This window comes from Oryzias melastigma, linkage group LG17 (assembly GCF_002922805.2).
Source record: "Oryzias melastigma strain HK-1 linkage group LG17, ASM292280v2, whole genome shotgun sequence".
Taxonomy (NCBI): domain Eukaryota; kingdom Metazoa; phylum Chordata; class Actinopteri; order Beloniformes; family Adrianichthyidae; genus Oryzias; species Oryzias melastigma.
Window position 1 is genome coordinate 8,093,792 of NC_050528.1, and position 20,914 is coordinate 8,114,705.

General features: G+C 38.3%; 1 protein-coding gene across 1 annotated transcript in view; it reads left to right on the top strand.

The window, feature by feature from the left end:
* The window catches only part of cdh2 (cadherin 2, type 1, N-cadherin (neuronal)), a 102,314-nt gene that overhangs the window by 46,675 nt on the left and 34,725 nt on the right, over positions 1–20,914 (top strand). The window contains exons 3-6 of the mRNA XM_024273520.2: positions 8,640–8,848; positions 13,864–14,031; positions 17,018–17,173; positions 20,480–20,624. Coding sequence (XP_024129288.1) covers positions 8,640–8,848; positions 13,864–14,031; positions 17,018–17,173; positions 20,480–20,624 — 678 coding nt within the window. The remainder of the gene's footprint in view (positions 1–8,639; positions 8,849–13,863; positions 14,032–17,017; positions 17,174–20,479; positions 20,625–20,914) is intronic.

Below are 20,914 nucleotides of genomic sequence, written 5' to 3' on the forward strand. Positions count from 1 at the left end.
CACTGAAACAAAAAGTTCTTACTTACATTTAAAAGCAAACTTCTGCGCTTCTGAGAACACCCACATGAAGTAATTCGCTTCTCCGCCGCGGCACAGCGCAAGGGCGGAACACCCTTGCGGGGGAGGGCTGTGCTTCTCTCCGCGATGAGTTAGCCGATTTTGGACTATCTCTTCAAATGAATCTACAATTGTAGAGGTAGAGGAATAATTTGGATTTGGTTTTACAATTATATTCAATCATTACAATAAATAGCTTGTGTGTTTTTTCTTTTCAGACATATATATAATAAGAAAAATCATAAAACCTAAGTGTATAAATATATATATATATATATATATGCATATGTGTGTATGCATATATATATACTAACTTTAGACTGAGGACATTTGTATAATGGCTGAAATTATGGAAATTACAACTTACATGTATGACTATAACTTACACGAGCAAAATAAAAATCCACATTATTTAAACAGTAAGTGGATTTAAATACATTTTGGTTGTAGCACCATAAAGAGGGTTTACTTGAAGGTTTATGACAAAAAAATCTAAAACAGGTTGAGCTATTCGGAGCTTTAAAAGTATAATGTAATGTGTGGTTTTTGGGGAAACAATTTACTCCAAAAGAACTACCTTGAACAATAAAAGTGCTTCAAAGCACTGCAAACAGTAATCCTGTAACACAAGGTGGGCGCTTATGTTCAAACAAACCTCTCAGTTTAGCTGCTTGTGCTCTTAGGGAGCAGGAATCTCAAAACCTGCTAATATTCCACCCATTTTCTGTCAGGTTCTCTTAGTGTCAACCATGTTTCTCTTCATTCTTTCATTTTTTGTAGTATTTTCTGGCTATAAATCCACCACCTCCTTAACAATTTTCCGTCTGTTTGATTGTAAATCCCATCCGTAAACATACTCCAGCCGTCCTGCAAAGCATCACAACAAGTGTTTGACATCTCAGCATTGTGGCCAGCTTGATGCCCTTCTATAGCCTGTGTATCTGATGTTTCCTCAAATAACTGTCAGTTCAAACGGTTCATCCATGTGCTGAAAGCTGCAGAAGGCTGTAGCTTAGCCTTATCAGTTATCAGCTCCCAAGGCACGTTAATCCACACAAGACTCAACTGTTTGGGTGCCTGAAAACACATAATCACTTCTTTTCATTTTTCTGTTAACCCAAGAAGAATGCTTTTTAATTAACACCCTTTGACACTAGAAAAAAATACAATTTATGAAGCAGTTTTTATTATAATCCTGCTATTTTCAAACAAAGAAAACGGTCAAACATTTATTTTTAATAGAGATGTAAGCATAAAAAGGTTTTTTTTAAAGAAGTTAAAAAGATTTCCTTTCTTAAGCATGAGTTTGTGACTTTAAGTTGGCATGAAAGCAACTGCAAATGGATTTAGACGGTGAGATTTGATGGCGCTTGTCTTAGTCTACTGTTTACCAAAGTGGTTTTGTGTTGAGGAGAAATTATGAAAACATGTTCTTAAGAGTTATTCCATATTTTTTTTAGTCAAGGCAGCAGTGTTAAGATGGAAACTTTGGTCTTTGCAGCTTTTACTTAAAAAAAAAAATCATATAAACACTAAATTAAGTACAAATGCATGTTTTTTATGCAAATCCACCACATATTTCAGGCACAGCAATAAGTGCATGCATGGTAAGCGTTTGAAGTGTAGTGCATTAGTAAAATACCTTCAAGGGCTTAGTCTGACAGAAGTATCATCTTTCTCAGAGTTGGATTTGAGCTATAAAATGTTAATTTTTTCCAAGAAACATCCTATTTTTTAAAAAAGCATCAATATCCGTTTCGGCTCAAGATTTTGTAACTGAGAATGGAAAAAGAAAAAAGGTGTACATTAGAGGTGTGCAAAATATCGATGTCGTGATATATCGCATTATTTAGTCCGATTGATTCTGGATGGGTTCTTATTAAGTATCAATCTTTTGTTTTTGTTTGAAGAAGCTGTAAAACTTTATATTTGTCATCATTTTGTGAGATGTTCCCTTGGAGGTAAATTTTGAGAGGAGATTTTGACCAATTATCACAGTATCGCGATATCGTGATCCATGAATCGCATCGTATCCCGAGGTACCCAATGATTCCCAGCCCTTGTGTACATGTTAGAGATTCAAATAAAAGCGATGATTATTTATAAGAGTTGGATGAACTACTTTGCCTAATGATCTGTTTATTTATCAGCCTTAAAGTTGCAAAAAATGTTTTCATAATGGTCTATGTAATTAAGCTACAGAAGACCACACTAAAGCAATTATACGTGGCAAGCAACGTTCTGCTGTGTGTACCATTAGAGCAGAATGCTTTTAGCAGTTTATGCAATAATTGAGCAATTACAGAACACGCTGTAAGAGATACTCTGGTGGTTGAATGCAAGCCCTGTGCTCTGTTGAATTAATGCTGACCTTTATTTTATGTGTTTTGTCCATTTTTTTTTTTCCAAGGGAGCAGGATTTCATCTCCCCCTGTTCAAATGAAGTAGCGGCGTGGTAGCTCCACCGGGGCCTCACTGGATCTAGTAAACAGCGCTGCTAGAATGGATGTCTCGGATATCACGCTGAGTTGCAGCCTTTGCTCCGTATTGCATTGTCTCGTTGCCAAATGCAAGGTCACTGTACTCAACAGTCATCTGTGAATAATGCATTTCATCAGGTGGTTGAACAATTTGCCAGGGTCGAGGTGGGAAATTTGCGAGCGCATGCATTTATTTGCTGCGACTGATTAAACACCTATGCCCGGAATTTCCCAGCTGCTGGTAACCTCACTTCCCAGATATGAGCGACGGCGTGCTGAGATGATCTCACGCCCGAACTTTAGGGCTCGTCACATTAACAGGTCGTTAGAGGGATGCTTTGGGTTTCATGTGGCAATGATGAATTTTTTTAAATTTTTCTTTTAAGTCGCGTCTCCGGAGTCTCAGCTCCCCCCCGACTCCCTCTTGTTGCGTCTGTCGGAGTTAGTTACCACGTGATGAGCAGACAATAGTGAGGCACTCTTGCAGTGGGGAGAGGTCAGAGGGGTTTTTGTGTTGTCCACGATAGGGGGAGGAGGTGCATCAAAACTGTGAATAGGATCATTGAGTCGGAGGTAATTCAGGGCCCCGATGCGGGGCATTAGTTGGACGGGGGCTTTCTGCTGACGTCCCTGTTTTTCCCCCCTTTTTAACCCCAACCCCCTTTAGACCTCCTGTGCTGCATCGGCATTTCTGTCCAATTCAGGCCTTTATGGTTGCGCCCATGACAACACGGGGTGTGGCAAACGAGATCGGAGCCCGATAAGCTCCAGTTGAATTTGACTCTGCGGGTTTTATTAGCCCCCAGAGCCTGACTTAAAAAAAAAGGATAAAAAAAAAAAAAATGAATGGGCAAATGCTGGACATTCCCATTCATTATCATTGGAAATGGTTGCGCCTGCTGGGAGTTTGTTCAGTGATTGCTGGGAGCCCCTCAGTGGTGCCAAACTCCAGACAATGTTAAAGAGCGCTGTGCACCGCCAGAAGAAGCTGGGGCTGAAATAACTCGCAGGGCATTGCAGCTGTCAAGTGCACTGCAGCACATTCACAAAAATGATGGTCAAAACTGTCAGCAGGATAGACAATGGATATAAATGGCATAAAACTTTAGGAGAAATACATAATAAATGAACCACATTTTGAGGGGTAGATCTTTTGGTGGACATGACTTGTTTATTAATGAGCTTCTGACGTGTTAATGTTCCTCTTGTTGACTAAATGACCCTAAAAGAAAATAATGCTTGCAAAACCACCAGACAATCTAGTTTAATCATTACCCAGCAAGCTCATGTCAGATTAAAGCATAACCAAATTAGGTTTGAAATCATTTAAAAAGCCTTAAAACATACTAATTGAACATTACGTGAACGTATTAATCCATATAACGGTGTCGGCTCACGTTGGCTTGCAGAAATGCCTCCAACCATTTTGTTAATTAAAACCCAGAGCTGTGTGGCGGAGACTGTACTCGCACTCAACACTGTCAAGCTTTTAGATCTCAGGACTGTCTTCTGCTGCATTGTGAGTTATTTTGACAGTCCCTTGCTCTGTATTCCAACTTCGTTCCAGTTTCTGCTGCTGACTCGAGATGGCTGGTGATTGCCTGAAGGCTTTGAGTTTACAGGCACCTGGCTTTTAAGCAAAACCTTCAGAGAGACGGAGAGAAAGAGGCTGCCGTCCATCTGATGTCAGCTTTGGCAGATTTAAAAATATGTATCGTGGAAAAAAGGAAAACCCTTTTCAGGTTGAGTGTAATTAAAAAGTTGTAGGAAGGAAAACTGCAAACAACCACCCTAGAATTTAGTCAAAAATTCTTAAAAATGTCTTCAAAATCTTAAGACCTGGTTTCAGAATCACACTTTGGGTTTCATTACAGTAGGAAAAATAATAAAAAAAGATGATATCAAACAAAAGCTCATGTCTTAAGAAGTTAAGTAAGCAAATAAAAAAAATCTGCCAAGGGGTTATGAATAATGAACTTGTTTAGAAAAAAATAGAGACACTGAGACGTGTTTTCTTAGACTGATAGAGCCATAAAAAACTTCCCTGGTAAGAAGATTTTTGTTGAAAGACAGAAAATAAGATATTTATTCTGGCATCTGGCTTAAAACTGTAGCTGGAAAGTTCCAATATTGCTCGCCATTTTTAGGTCGGGGTTGTGAAGGGCTGTAAGCTAGCAGGGGATGATGGGAAATAAGGGGAAGACTCACTCCACACAAACAGTCCTGAGAGGCGAAGAAACTACGGCCTAGAAAACTTTTTTTTTTTTTTTAACTTTACCTAAAAATGGCTTAATCATAACTGAAAGACTACTGGGAACTTTATTGCATTTGTATTTAACCTTTATTTTACCATGAAATACCATTGAGATTAGTTCTCCTTTTCAAGGGAGACCTGAACACCGGAAACCGGAACACTTTTGCAATGAATCAATAGATGATTGAAGTTGGACTTTAAAAACCACTTCAATAAAAATAATCTTTTTTGTGTTTTAACATGTACTTGTTGCATTTTTTCGCATCATGGAGGGCCAATAAAGAAAACATTTACAATTAAAACTGTGTTTCTGAGTTGGGGTATTGGTAAAATTCGATTTGGTGATATATCGCGATATTTCATTTGTTACTTGTATCGATTTAAAATGTTGACAAGATGATATTTAATTTATAATGTAGCATTTTATTTCCTCAATCATACTTTATGAACCTTATTGGTTAAGGCACATTCATTCAATGTTTTTTCTTATATTAGAATATATTTTATTGTGGAAATCAGACAATATTGATTTTTTCCTTTAAGGACAAATATTTCTTAATTTACCAAAAGAAAAGCAGTATGAATTTGCTGGGGTAACCATTAAATAAAATACATTTATTAACATAATAGGTTCATTAATATTCAGGTAGAGTTTTTTTCTAAGTCATACTCACAGTCTTGGGATATATCGCAATATGTGCCGTATCGTGAGACTTGTTTCGCAATATTTATCGAATTGCCAGACTCTTGCCAATACACACCCCTAATTTTTACTATTTTATTTGCATGAAAGGTGCATTCATATTTTTGAGTATTTCTTAATTCAAATCACGCTGGATCAGAAAACCGGATGCTAGAAAAAGCTCAGACTGATCTTGCAACTACTGAAATGGGCGTGCCAAAGTCTCCCCTCCCCGTGCGTGCACACTGGCCCGCTCATGCTTAGGCGTGCGAGACATGATGAGCGTTCAACACGATATCAAATTGAAATTCGGGCTCAAAACTGTACAACTGAATTGCTCGTTGTTATTTTGTACCGCTAATGTTAGCTTGAGGCTATTAGCTCGTGAACTCTCAGCGACTGAAGGGGGAGGAGTTCCTCTGCGCCAACAGACCCACCAACAGAATACTGCGCATAAAATATGTATTAAAAACGGCAAAAGCTTTTAGATTTTGGCTAAAAACGTAATAATCATAATTAAAAGATCACTGAGAGCGATTTACAATAGAAAAAATAAAGAGTGTGACTTAAGTAGAATTTCTGTATTAATGTGTGATGTTTTTGATTAGAACTCACCCTTTCAAGAAAAATCACATAATATTTATTTATTGTGATAAATATGATAACTATAACTTGAAAAAAATATAGTAAATTAAGTTTTTTCTTTGCTTTTCAAAAAATACGTCAAAAACCTTTTTTTTCTTGATTCTACATCAAGGACACCCTACACCTTCTCATCCTTGTGAGGTCCAATACGAGATGGACCTTCGAGTTTTGTTTAGAAATCAAACTTGTGTTCGGCATCCTTTTATCAGAGAAGCCCAGAGGAGCCCGGCGCTCGCGCCGTGCACATGATGTTCTGGAGACATCAACCAATCCCTAAAGGTAGCAGCACAAAAGAAGATTAGGCGCCCACCTTCAGGGCTTTTTATTTAGTTATTCCGCATCTGCTTTAATAATTCAGCAGCCTCACCAGACCTTCCATGCAAGTGATGTATAGGAACATTTTTGATAGTCGTATGCTATAAACACAAAAGTGGCTTCAAGGGAATCATTTGCACACAAAAAGGCACGGGGAAGCTCTTGGTGTGTGTGTGTGGAGGTTATACATGGACTGTACTATACTGTCACTCAGTTGTAACATGAACCGATGTTGTACCACTGCCACTGATGCACCTGTGGGACTTGAGCCCCCCATGAGCTACCTGTCTGCAGCGCCTGAATGCGTGCTATTGAGTTCTGGCTTCCTTGGCGTAGCTGCTTATGAAATAAACATCACACTCAAATCCATCTTTCAAGAGGCTGAGGACTGTAGTTATCCACTGAAGGAATCCCTGTATGCCATCGGGGACAAAGTTTAGCCCGAAAGAAAACATAACTTCTCCAGTAGAGTAACATTTAATAAACACCCTTCGTAGTCTAAGACTTCAAAGCATTAAAAATTGGTCTAATACATCCATCAGCCTATAAGGGTTTTTTCCCTCCCCCTCTTTAATAGCCCTTAAGGAGCCCACTTCCTTTCACAGTTTGCTCTCCTGCCCATCTTTCTCCTCTGCTGCACCTGTTTTGAGGAATACCTTTGGGGTGCAGCTGGAAGTGAATAATTTATGAGTGAGAAGAAGAAAATGAAAACCTTCGTGGACTCTCCGTCTAGCTGCCTGTCTGCCTTCTTCTTTGTCTATATTGATACCCACCTCCCACATTCGTGCACTTTTCTTTTTTTTATTGTGCAACTCTCCATTAGGGCTGGAAATCACTGGGTACCTCACAATACGATGCGATACATGTCTCACGATACCGATGATATCGCGATACTGCGATAACTGGTAAAAATCATCTCTAATAACTCACATTATAAAGAAGAACACATTTTTAGTCTAAATATGTCAACATTTATTTTTTTAGTTTGAACACAATCCGGTAATGCTAGTGTGAATGCTTTTTGCTGAAAATGGTGATGTAATTTACTTTAATTGCAGAAGGGATTTGCCTAAAATGCAAAAGCCATTTGCATCATTTTAAATTTGCTAAAAGACTGAAAATGTCATTAAAGAACTATGAAAGTTTGGTGGAAAAATTGGTAGTAAAATTGTTTAAAAGTCCTTAATACATGCCAATTTTGTAAAAATGTTTATTGTGTTGATTAAATATTAGCTAAACTCCAAATTAGCAAAAACGAACCTCAGTAGATATCAAACTAGCTACTAGATATCAATGTGCTACTAGCCAAAAAATGTAGCACGTTGCTTAAAATACAAGCTAAACTCCAAAATAGCTTAAAATTCCTCAGTACACTAAATTAGTCAAAAATAGTAGCCTGTTGCTAAAATAAAAGCTAAACTTGAAATTAGTCTCTAAAAACTTCAGTAAATAACAAATTAGCCAAAAATGTTAGCATGTTGCTAATACATGAGCTAAACTCCAAATTAGCATGAAAAATTTTCAGCAAGCCAAATTAGTCAAAAAACCTAGCACAATGCTTAATTGCTAGCTAAACTCCAAAATTCCTCAGTAATCTAAATGAGTCAAAAACGTTAGCATGTTGCTAAAATATTAGCAAAATTCAAATTTTTTTGAAAATCACTATAAAAGATGAAAACGTACTCAAAACTTTGAGATTTGAAAACTTTTGTGTTCATTTCCTATGGGGCATATTTTGCTCAAAATTTTAAAAAACGTAAAAGTTTGTGCATAACAAAAATACAAACAGTGACGTACTGAATAAGCGGAACATTTTAAGACAGAGATCGCTGAAATCTCTGCAAGTGTGATTGAGTTTTTAAGTGCCAAAAACATACGGAAAGGAGCAGGAGAATCAATACAGTGTGAATGGTTACTAAACATTCACACAACTAACAACTTGTGTCTTATTTTGTGCAACAAATATTAGACACTTTGTGCAGCATTGCTGAATTAAATAATTCAAGTAGCTGCCAGACACACCAAAGGATGGCGAATATAACGTTTTACAGCCTCTTTAAATGAAAATAAAGATTGATACTTGGTGAAAACCTATCTAAAATCAATCGCAGGGATAAATATCGCAATATATTGCAATATCGATATTGTGGAACACCCCTACTCTGCATAGTTGGGCTCATTTTGATCTGTCCTGTTTCTCTTGCAGTGAGGTTTGTCAGCTGCGGTCGCGGTGGTCTGGTGCAGTTCGAGTGCAGTAATCCATCTGACTTTCGGATAGAGGCTGACGGAGTCGTTTACGCTGCCAAGGCTCTTCAGCACTCCACGCTCCCTGCGTCACCTTTGCTGATCAAAGCAACTGACCCCACCACTCAGCAGCAATGGGTCACCCAAGTCAGACTGGCTCCCCCCACACAGGTAAGAAGAATCGATTTCATCTGCAGCGCCATTATGAACTGTTTGCCGGCTGTCACTCTGCACGCTCACAAATGACTTTGCCGAATTGTAGCAGGTGTTCCATGAAACCGGGTAGTTGCTCGCTAATTAAAATGTAATGTGTCAGTTATGGAGCATAAACATTGACTCTCGGTCAGCGGATGGCAAAAAGAAGCTCCTGATAAAGTTGAACTTTCTGAGGGTTGCTGCCTCATCATTTAAATGAGGTCAGAACTCTTTAGATGGAAACCATCTGCGTCAGCCTGAACGTTTCTAACTGAATGTTTTGTTCAGTCATCTGAAAGAGTCTCATGTTTCACTATTGTGGTTTGGTGAATATCAGATCAAGCGGGGAGGGGCACCAAACATGCCATGCCTTTGGTGCCTTGCATCAGTAAAAATTAAGAGAATAAAAGCCGCTGAAGAACATGGATTATTCAAACTCGCTCTGATACCTGCAGATTAAACTCACACAAGCGGAAGATCCAGTCATGCAATTATCAACTTGATTTTCTAGCCCTTTCATGTGGGGGTTAGACTCAATCTTTTTGTGAGTAATTATTGCTGGAATAGCCTAAATCATTAGCCCCTCAGTGTCTGTGAACACCCCCAAATGCCATAGATGCTCTTGTGCTTTTCTTTTTAATCTCTCTAATGTACTTATGCAAATGAAGAAAGGTTTCTTAGTATGTCTTACAAGAGATAATCTCAAGACAAATGAGCACCATGTTTGATCTAGAGACAAATTAGGGTTTTTTTACATTTCCTTAACTAGGAAAAACATTTTTAGATCATTTTTTCAAGATTTTACAACAAAAGTAGTTATATAAAATTGTTAAGCGATATAGAAATCAGCAGGTGTGTGATTATCTTGAGCCATTCTCCCACTGTTGTCATGGTAAACTTTAGTTTTCGTCTTCTTTAAGTCACATGTAAGAATAGTGCAAAAGTTGTACGCATTTATGAAACTAATGCCTTAGTCACATGAATCCGTAGTTGTCCGGGCCGGTGGAGGGTTGCAGGGAAGAGCAACTGAATCTCAAAGTGATTGCAAATGTGTCTTGAAGTTCCCTCAAGGGACCTCATGAGTGTTTTGGGAAGTATTTGTAAGGATAATATAATTTGCATGCTTTATAGCGTCTTGAGATGATGTCATACAGTGCCCTTACACCCCCCTCCAGTCACTAGTGAGGTGCAAGTACTACCCCCTTACTGATTACTCGTAATTGCCGCATGGACAGGGTGTGTAGGTGATGCGTAAGTGCCTGTAGGAGGCCCAAATAGACTACTATGCTCTGATTCTTTAACTTCTCGATTTGTTGGACTGCAAGCACAGACTAATCATTTGAACAACTCTAAGGGGCCCCTTGTGCAGTCGGCAGGGTTTGGGGGCATTACAAAATTGAACGTATAACCTACTTCTCCCTTCGCCCACGCTAAAGCACATTCAAGCAACCACTTCCAATTAAAGTCTATTTAAACCCAACACATTCTCAAACCCAACTCGTCATTCTTTGACACGGTGGTTGTTCACATTAAATCATGGGTTCCCAACCTCCAGGCCATGAACTGGAACTGGTCTAGTACAGAGACGTGGAGTGCTCCGGTACCCTAAAGCCTCATTTCCATTGAGCAATCCGGTACGGTCCGGTATTTTGAGCGTTTCCATTGTTAAATGGACCTACTGCATTAAACAGTTTCAACCCGTACGTCTTGAGGCCCTCCATCCATTGTAGGTCCACAGAAAAATAGAACGTGATGGTTGCAGCAGAAAGTGATGATGACATTAGAAAGCACCAGTGTTGTGCTAAGCTAGCGATTCTGTTTTCCTCTTTACGGCGGAATTCTTCTCAGCCGTCCGTAATCTTCTATCAAACAACATTCAATTCCTGATGTACCAGAAGTAAAGCAAGAAAAAGACGAGGGTGACCTCTGTTGTTGCTTTTGCTTTTTTAGTCGTCGCACTACAATGACACGCTAGCAGTCTACAACACGCTTGCGCCATGAAAACAAACTGGTCAGTGGAAGTGAGACTTAACTGAGGGAAAACGCTCACCAAAATGAACTGGTACTACTCTTCCCGTACTGGACGACCCAGTGAAACGAGGCTTAACTCAATACCAGTACCCAATATCAATAGCCTAGCCCGGTCCAGTGCCAGGTTAGGGTAAGGGTACCGGTACCAGGTTTGGGTGATGCGTCCCGAGGGGCAACTGCGCGTCCGATACTGCATCAGGTCCCGCGTCCTGAGTATTGCAATCCCTTGATTTTACAAACATCCAGCACGTCTAAAAAATGACAAGTTGCGGACACCCAAAACATTAAAAAAAAGTTGCACGCGTTTAAGGTTTAAAACTTGAGTTCAAAGTCAGTTTTCAGGCTCTATGTACAAAGAAAGACAAAGCTTAGAGCAAGATTTGCACCTCTTGGGGATTCCACACCAAGCCTGTTCCAACTGTGGTTACAAGCGCTAGTATGGGATAGCGACAATCCAGTGTGAACACCGTATGCTAAAAGGGCTTTCAAGAATGTGGGCATTACATGACCAGTGAGTATGTAGCCTCAGTGTTGTATAAGTGTTTTCCCCGCAGCATACCCATAGAAAAAAATATACAACATTTTTGCTCTATGGGCTGTGTGAGCCACCTGCAGATGACTCGTATCCACCCATAAGGACAGCTGTGACTAAGGCATAACCACCCATCTTTATCTGTTAAGAGCCGCTCAATTGTCTCTGATTCGTTCATAATAAAATCAGGGCTCATCTTCTGTGTCCTGCATGTTCATGAGCAGTTCTCCTCCCTGCAAGTGCAATTATTGTCATGAATCACCACACATAGTGCATAGCTAGTTTCCCAGGATCACCATCTTCATTAAAATTTCAGAAACTCCTCGGAGCGAGAGTCAAAAGACGTCTGAAGATGTTGGCGAGCTCAAAGAGCCGGGACAGATGCGAGCCTCCAGAGAATCGTGTCGGTTGAGCGAACCCACAATGCCAATCATCGCTCCAGTCCCAAATAATTGAGTCACAGATGTTTTGAGAGGGCAACAAATTTTTCTGAGGCATGCTCCTCCACTTTCTGTCTGCTTTCATCTCCACGTTTTCAGTGTGAGAAAAAAAGGATAATGGCTTTTCAAATGTGATTAGTGGAAGCTCTGCTGCTGCTCCCCAGATGTTTGAAGAACGGAGAGCGTTGGTCATCTTATAAGGCAAAGACTTTAATAATGAACATTGTGCATAGAGTATTCAGAAAATGGTTTGCAAGACTTTACTATATTTTAATCAAATCTTAAGAATCCTCCAAAGGATGTGAAACAAAAAAGTACAAACATTGATGGATTTTATACACTTTTTTTCCTGCCTGCCTTGTTTTGTTCAAGGTTATTTTAACTTTCTCTGGCAGTACTTCAGTCTCTGGAGCAGCATAGGCAATTTGAGCCATCTGCGTGTTTAGTGTCTGGCTTTCAGGTACTATCCTCCTTTGTTTCAGATCTCATTCATTACAGCTGAGGGAGGATGGCAGATCCATTATGGAAGCGGGTCTGTGTGGGTGTTTTTTATCAGGACATAAGAAGAGGTCTGCCAGTTAAAGCAAACGAGCACTGGAGGTGTGCGGCTGCTGCGGCAGACAATTCAAAGGAGTTTTGGAGCATACCATCGCACGTGTACCGTGTGTGTTATAAATTAAAAAAGAAGCCGGCTAAGAAAGGCTTTGTTTGAACCGAGGTGTAGAAATGGGTATTTGAAAAAAATTCCACTGCTCTTTTATTATCACAATAGATTCTCTGGACAATAAGCCTTTCTTAGGGGGTCGTCGGTTCAGCTTGCAGTGACAGTATTTGAAGTAATTTCAGTTTACACTGGTGGGTTCTGAAATAATTACTGTTTATGTAGATTGAGGTTCTCAAACTCAATCCACCTTGGGGTCGCTGAAGGGAGAGTCTGGTCCGTATGGGGTTCCATTTGGGGTTCAACTGTCTATATCTTTGGTGCATTGTCTATGTCAGGGGTCTGCAGCCTTCAACACTTAAAGAGCCATTTGGGTTGATTTTACGCTGACCACAACCCAGCAGGAGCCACAAAGCCTTAAGTCGCCCTTTAGAAAATTAAGACACTTATTTGTATTTATGTTAGCGCTGAGTTGAAAAAATCGATTTCAATCGATTTAAGCTTAATAGATCAATAATTGATTCATAAAACATATAAATCGATTTAGCTCATAAAGCTAAAGTCCACTAGGTTGATGTTAACTTTTAATGGAATTTCCCATAGGACGGCTAATTCTAACGCTTTGCCACCATTTAAAATTAAAAACTGTATTTTTATTTAATCAGAGATAACAACGGAGGGGTACAAGATCCACATGTCCCTCAGGTTGCAGACCCCTGGTCTATGTAGACTGAACAAGTTTATTGAACATTTGTTCGTGTCTATGTACTATAAGCAATATCTTCTTCATGTCCTGTAAAAACGAGAGAAGCTAACGACGCTAGCGACTGTTGCTAAGGACTTTTGTGGCGACTAGACCCATCGGCAATAAAAAATGCAAAGTTTGAAGCATAAATCAAGCTAAAATATATAAAACAAAAATACAAAGCTATCATCAAAGAAGCGTGGACATGCAGAAGATATTACTTTAATTTTCATATTAAGGTAGGGGCCGCAAAATATCGACTCGGGGGCCGCAAATGGCCCACGGGCCGCCAGTTTGAGACCCCTGATCTAGATACATTTGAATCCAGTTGTTATGGTAGCGGTACTTGTTCAGAGTAAAGCCCATAAATTTCTTGCTGCTTTTGAAGACTCTGCGAGTAGACTGCCAAAACCACATTCCTTTAGTATCCAAAAAGGTTGAGATTTTTCCAGCTTTGGCAAGCCGACACTCGGCAAAGATCGGTTTCTCTGTCCTCACAGATGTGCCTCCCGGGTCTGTAAAAATGTCTGTTCTCATTCTCCACTGCATAGATGTGATCACTAAATAATTTCCTTTTGTCAGGTCCGGGAAGTTGCTGTCCCCCCAGTCATATCCCAGGATTTAAAGGAAATAGTGTTTCCATCACGAAACACAGATAGCGAACTGAAACGCATGAAGAGAGACTGGGTCATACCCCCAATCAATGTCCCGGAGAATTCACGAGGCCCATTCCCCCAAGAGCTTGTTCGGGTAATGTATTTGACTCAGCCGCATACATCCACACAGGCACCAGCTTCAAAGACAGGACACACCGCTTTATATGACAACCCCACAGCTTCCTGGTTAAGATTTACTTAATTTAAACCTTGAGAAACATCTTGTAACCAAAGTATTAAATATAAGAGGAAGTCTTCATTATTTATGTCTTTTTCCATGAGAAAGTCTGTACCAGCAAACATTTGGAAGGAAAAAAATCTTTTGTTCTGAAGCATGATGGTAATACCTCTCTGAATGTGATAATAAACTATTTCTTTAATGGTTCATGGACCTGCAAAACCAGATCTTTATGTCCCAATTTGATGATCGGCTCTCAGTGTGGGTGGCTCAAAGTGTGAGACTAAGAAGTGCTGTCGTGTTCAAAGGAAAGCACTTTTTCTTTCAATTTTCTTATTTTTAACTCATATATATATATATATATATATATATTTGTGTGTGTGTGTGTGTGTGTGTGTGTGTGTGGGGGTGTGTGCGTGTGTGTGTGTGTGTGTGTAATTGCACTTAGCAAGTCGTATTAATAGAGAACCTCGTTTAATAACTGTTACTTGTCATGAAGCAAAAACACATTTTTGGTATTTTTAACATATTCTTTTTGACAATGGAGGACATAAACAAAGAAGATGAAATAAAAAAAAAATCTTTTTTTTATTTTTGTAAATAAGGAGCAGACGAAAAATACAATTTATAAGTCCCCCATGACATTTTTATTTGTTTTATAAGATACGTTCCCAGTAGTGTTTTAACCCTTCCGCTCCCTTTGGGGTCCAGTTGACTCCAACCACATATTGATATGTGATTTCTTCCATGACAAAGGTGGACAGGATTTTATGTCTGTCATGGACATTAGTGAAACTCAAAAATCAAAGATAAAAAAAAGGTTCAGCGCACTGTCTTGTGGGGTCCAGATGACCCCACTTTTAATGTAAACAAACTAAGGAGAGCGGAAGGGTTAATTATGATTATGAAATTTTTCACCAAAATCCCACAACCTAAATGTCTTAAAAAGCCATTTTTTAATGTTGATCTGAACCATCTGTTTCCAAAATCTCCTCTGAGGGGGCGTGGCTTTTGGAGCTGAGCAGATTTTTCTCAGCGGGGGACTTTAAACACTTTATTTAAAGAAGAGCTTATTTTCCACCAACTTATTACCCATCCACTTTTAAGAAACACCTTTTAGCTGGAGCTGTCATAACTCGTCAATTAAAGCCTGTTCATTCTAAGATTTATTATTTATCTAATCCTACTTGGGGGTCCATTTGCTAGTACTTCCTCCCTTAGGAAAACTGGCTGCCTTTATAAACATTTTTTAGATGATGATTTTTAGATGATAATGTGAACTGGAAAAGTTGCATTACCTGCAATAAGCTAATGTGAAAGCTTTTTGCTGAAAGTAGTCGCTAAATATGCTGAAGTTTTTCGCTGGAAATGGTGACGCAATTCAGTTTAACTGCTGAAGGGATTTGTAGAAAATGTAGAAGCTATTTGCAAAATGTTAAATTCTCTAAAACAGTTGAAATTGTCTCAAAGAAATATTGGAATATTAAAAAAAACAGAGTAAAATTTCCCAAAAACCCCCCAAACATGCAAATTTAGTGTGTTGCTTAAATATTAGCCAAACCCCAAATTAGCCCAAAAAACCTAAGTAGATTCGAAATTAACCAAAAAGCTAGATTGTTGCTTAAATATTAGCTAAACTCAAAAAATAGACTAAAATTCCTCAGTAAACTGAATTTGCCAAAAATGTTAGGATATTGCTAAAATAGAAGCTAAACACTAAATTGACATTAAGAACTTCAGTAAATAACAGATTAGCCAAAAACGTTAGCGTGTTGCTAAAATATTAGCTAAACTCCAAAATAGCCAGAAATTCCTCAGTAAACTAAACTAGTCAAAAACGTTAGCCTGTTGCTAAAATGGAAGCTAAACTCTAAATTAGCTTAAAATCTCTAGTAGATAACAAGTTAGCCAAAAACTTTAGCTCATTGCTCAAATACTAGCTAAACTCCAAAATAGCCTAAAACTCCTCAGTAAACTAAATTAGCCAAAAATGTTAGCATGTTGCTAAAATAGAAGCTAAAGACTAAATTGACCTCTAGTAGATAACAAGTTAGCCAAAAACGTTAGCATGTTGCTAAAATAGAAGCTAAACACTAAATTGACCTCTAGTAGATAACGAGTTAGCCAAAAACGTTAGCGTGTTGCTGAAACATTTGCATAAAAACCTCAGTAGATTACAAATTACTCAAATTACTCAGTGTCAATTTTTTTTGAAAATTACTATAAAAGATGAAAACATAGCCAATGAATTTATACAACAGCTTGTTGCTAATCTACTTAAAAATACAGAATTTGAAGATTTTCTCATTAATTTCTTATAGGGCATATTTTGGTCAATATTTCAAAAACTATACATTTTATGACTACCAAAAGTACAAGCAGTAATATCCTGAACTAGCTGAACGCTTTGATATGAAATGATGTAGTTCTGTTTTAGCATTTCACATCAGAATTTCCAGATAAACTCACAGCCAAAGATTGCTTTTGTAGGGTTGCTGACACTCACTGTAGATAAGTTCATCACATGAATTCATCAGCAAATATTTGACCACTTAAAATATGTTGAATCAGTCAAGTTCCACACGTTTTACCACACAATGCTTCAGTGTTTTGACCAAGCTTCAGTTAAGAAAACAGGCACATTATTCAAAAATTGAGGTTTTTTTAAGCAATTTTAAGACTTGACTAAGAATATATATTTTTTTCATTTGTTTTTTTTATGTTTGGATTTGCAAAAGCACATCTTTTATACAGTTTTAGATACATATTTAGCATACAAAATAGGGATTAGTACAACTTTGAAGTCTTATATATATACATAAATGTTGATTAAGATATAGAGAGATGTATCAGGAAAAAGACGTTTGAGTTAAAACAAGTTCTTTGTCTTTTTTCCCCACAGATCCGGTCAGATAACGACAAAAACCACCCTCTCAGATACAGTGTGACCGGCCCCGGCGCTGACCAGCCCCCCAATGGAATCTTCACCATTGACCCAATTTCTGGAGAGCTATCGGTCAACAAGCCTCTGGATAGAGAGCACATCCCCAACTTCAATGTAAGTTGGAACCTCCTGCTAAGGAGATACAAGGCTTCATTCTCTCTTCACAATTTAACAATGAGTTTTTCTCTTCATGCTTTATCGGGCAGATAAAGCAGACTTCCTGGCAGCCCGGCTCATTCCTGCCACTTGGCACGTGTTCAAGGGTCATGTGTAGCCTAAACAGTCTTCTCAGACTTAATAAAGACCAGAGTCTCCCAGGAAATCTGACTTATCCGTCTGAGAATTTAAAGGATTTTGAGTGAATCCTGCGTTTGATACATTATTAAAACACTCACAGTTGCTTCATGCATCAGTGGTTTTTCTATTTAGTCAGAATGGTTTTATAATGATGCGTTTTAGCACAAAGAGAAGCAAAGCTAGATTGCAGCTCCACTGAAATGGAACATTCGCACATATCTCGTGAACTTAAACAACATCAAATCTTGAGTTTCTCTTGCTTGTTTTGCCTACGTTTTGTAAAGAATGTAAACGACTGGCTGAGCTGCTCATTTTGATACTGATTCTGGACGCCACGCACAGTATCATGTAACTGATACGTTTATGTTTCAACCTCATTTCAAGGTAATCAGATAAAGATGGACAGTGTAATAGAGTTGGTGGATTTCAGAATAAATCAGTCCGTCATAACATTACTGATTAACTTTGGTTAATATCGTTTTGTAACATGTCATTCTTTGAAAAACCTTGACATTGGCGGCTTTTTAGATTGGAAAACGCTGATCTCCTACAACAGAACTGCAAAACTCAGAGACTTCAAAATTAATTTTAAGGCATCTGTGGGAACCCAGTCTAAGCTAACATCCTGGTTCTAAAATCTCAAGAATAGAGGATTTTAAACACCTAAAGTCCCCCTAAGATCTTTTTTTTTTTAAATACCTTACCAGTAGTGTTTTAATTATGATTATGAAGTTTTTAACCAAAATCCCACAACCTAAAAGTCTCAAAAAGACATTTGTCATGTTGATCTGAGGCCTCCTTTTTCCAAAATCTCCTCTGAGGGGGCGTGGCTTTTGGAGCTGAGCAGCTCCGCCCCTGATCCCTCCCCTGTTTGATTATGATAGCTCTGTGTCTTGTTAGCGTAAAACTTCACTGCTGCTACATAAAAATGTCCATTAATATCATGATTGTCCAGTCATATGGTTCTGATCCGGATGTCAGCTGGACGAGGAAGTGAAGATCTTCATGGACAGAACTTCCTCCAAAATCCTGATTCTTTCTCCACCCAGTTCACCAAAGACTCTTTTAGCTAATTCTCCAATGTTTATTGACGTTTCTGTGATCAATACATTCAGTCAGTGGTTTCTCAAAGTTCTTGATAAAATAATGAAAGCAAACATCAAAATGCTCTTTCATTGATTTACAATCCTTTACAGCTACAGTCAAATGAGCCGCCATTTTCATTTCCGTGGTCACATCAAGAAGCTCCGAGAAGTCTCTACGAATATTGAGCAAAATATGTGTCATAAAAAATGAATGAGAATGTCTTTTAATTTCAAAATTTTAACTAGATTAGCAACAAGCCTTTAAGCCTTTTCTATTTTAGCAACATGCTAATGTTTTGGGCAAATTTGTTATCTACTGGCTATTTTAGAGTTTAGCTTCTATTCTAACAACATGCTAACATCTTTGGCTAATCTAGTTTACTGAGGAATTTAAGGATATTTTGGAGTTTAGCTAGTATTTAACCAATGTTTTAGCTTTTTGGCTAATTTGGCATCTACTGAGCTCTTTTCATGCTAATATGGAGTTTAGCTCATATTTAAGCAACATGCTAACATTTATTTATTTTTTTATATATCTACTGAGGTTTTTATAGGCTAATTTAAAGTTTAGCTTGTATTTTAGCAACTTGCTAACGTTTTTGGCTAAACTTGTTATCTACTGAGGTTTTTATAGGCTAATTTAAAGTTTAGCTCATATTTTAGCAACGTGCTAACATTTTTGGCCAATTTAGGTTACTGAGGAATTTTAGGCTACTTTAAAGTTAAGCTAGTATTTAAGCAACAAGCTAACTTTTTGGGGCTAATTCGGAGTTTAGCTCATATTTAAGCAACATGCTAACATTTGTTTTTTTTTTATATATCTACTGAGGTTTTTATAGGCTAATTTAAAGTTTAGCTCATATTTTAGCAACATGCTAACGTTTTTGGCCAATTTAGTTTACTGAGGAATTTTAGGCTACTTTGAAGTTAAGCCAGTATTTAAGCAACTAGCTAACTTTTTTGGGCTAATTTGGAGTTTAGCTAATATTTAAGCAACATGCTAACCTTTTTTTTATATATATCTACTGAGGTTTTTATAGGCTAATTTAAAGTTTAGCTTATATTTTAGCAACAGACTAATGTCTTTGGCTAATTTAGTTTACTGAGGAATTTTAGGGTATTTTGAAATTACGCTAGTATTTAAGCAACAAGCTAACTTTTTGGGGCCAAATTGGAGTTTAGCTCATATTTTAGAATTTTTTTTTTTTTGCTGACGTTCCTAATTATTTATTGAAATTCCCAGACTTTTAGCAAATTTAACACTCTGCAAATAGCTTTTGCATTTTCAGTCAAAGTAAAGTAAATTGCGTCACCATTTTCACCAAAAAGCTTCAAAATCTTCAGCGACTACTTTCAGCGAAAAGTATTCACGTTAGCATTACAGCAGGTAATGCAACTTTTCTAGTTATATTCATTCTATTTCATAAGAAAAATGCCATACATACATGTTAAAAACTCTGAAAACATAATTTTGATCAGAGCGGGACTTTTAGTTGTGACACACCTGGGTGTGTTATATTTGTTTTCCATACTTTAGCCGTCCCCCGTCCCCCGGGGGAGCAGTGAGCTGCAGTCACAGCTGTGCTTGGGAACTATTTGGTGGTTTAACCCCCGCAGCCCAACACTTAAATCTGAGAGTCGAGTTGGGAGGCATCGGGTCCCATTTTTATCGTCTCTGGGATGACCCGACTGGGGATTTGAACCCACGACCTCCCGGTTTCCGCCCCTACAAATAGACTTCTGTGGAAAAATAGAAGAAGAAGAAGAAACTTGCTCATGAAAGAAATCAAACAGTTTTTTTTTTGAAGAGAAGCGTTCAGCAACAGACTGAAAATGACCATGAACCTTTCAAATGAAACCATCTGAAATGTATCAAAAGAAATAGAAACATCAAGAAAGCACAGATGATTATTGGATTCTTACGTCCTTTCATCACTTTTCACTCAAAATTTATGAAAAGAGAAGTTTGTAGTTTTCACTACTGAAGAGTTTCTCTTGCTGTCTTGAATCTACAGACAATATTTGTTTTTTTCTCTAGCTGCGAGCTCATGCGGTGGACATGAACGGCAACCAGATTGAGAACCCCATTGATATCCTCATCAACGTGATTGACATGAACGACAACAGACCGGAATTTGGCCACCAAGTCTGGAACGGCACCGTTCCGGAGGGTTCCAAGCCAGGTAAGGAACTCTGTGAAGCCAGAGGATGCTGGCAGGTCAAACAGCACAGATGTCACTCTGAGAATGGTGTCATTGTCAATGCCGCTTTAGGAAAATCAATCAGGTCGTTTTCATGCTGTTTAGGCGAGTGACAGTTCTAGTTCAGCTACGCAGCCGACCTTCATGCACACTTCTTGAGAGGTTTTGATAGATTTTTCATAAAATGTCAAACACTTTATAAAAAAATAAATAAAATGGTACCATGTAGACGAGTAGATAGACTGAATGCTATATCTCTGTTTTCATTAGCT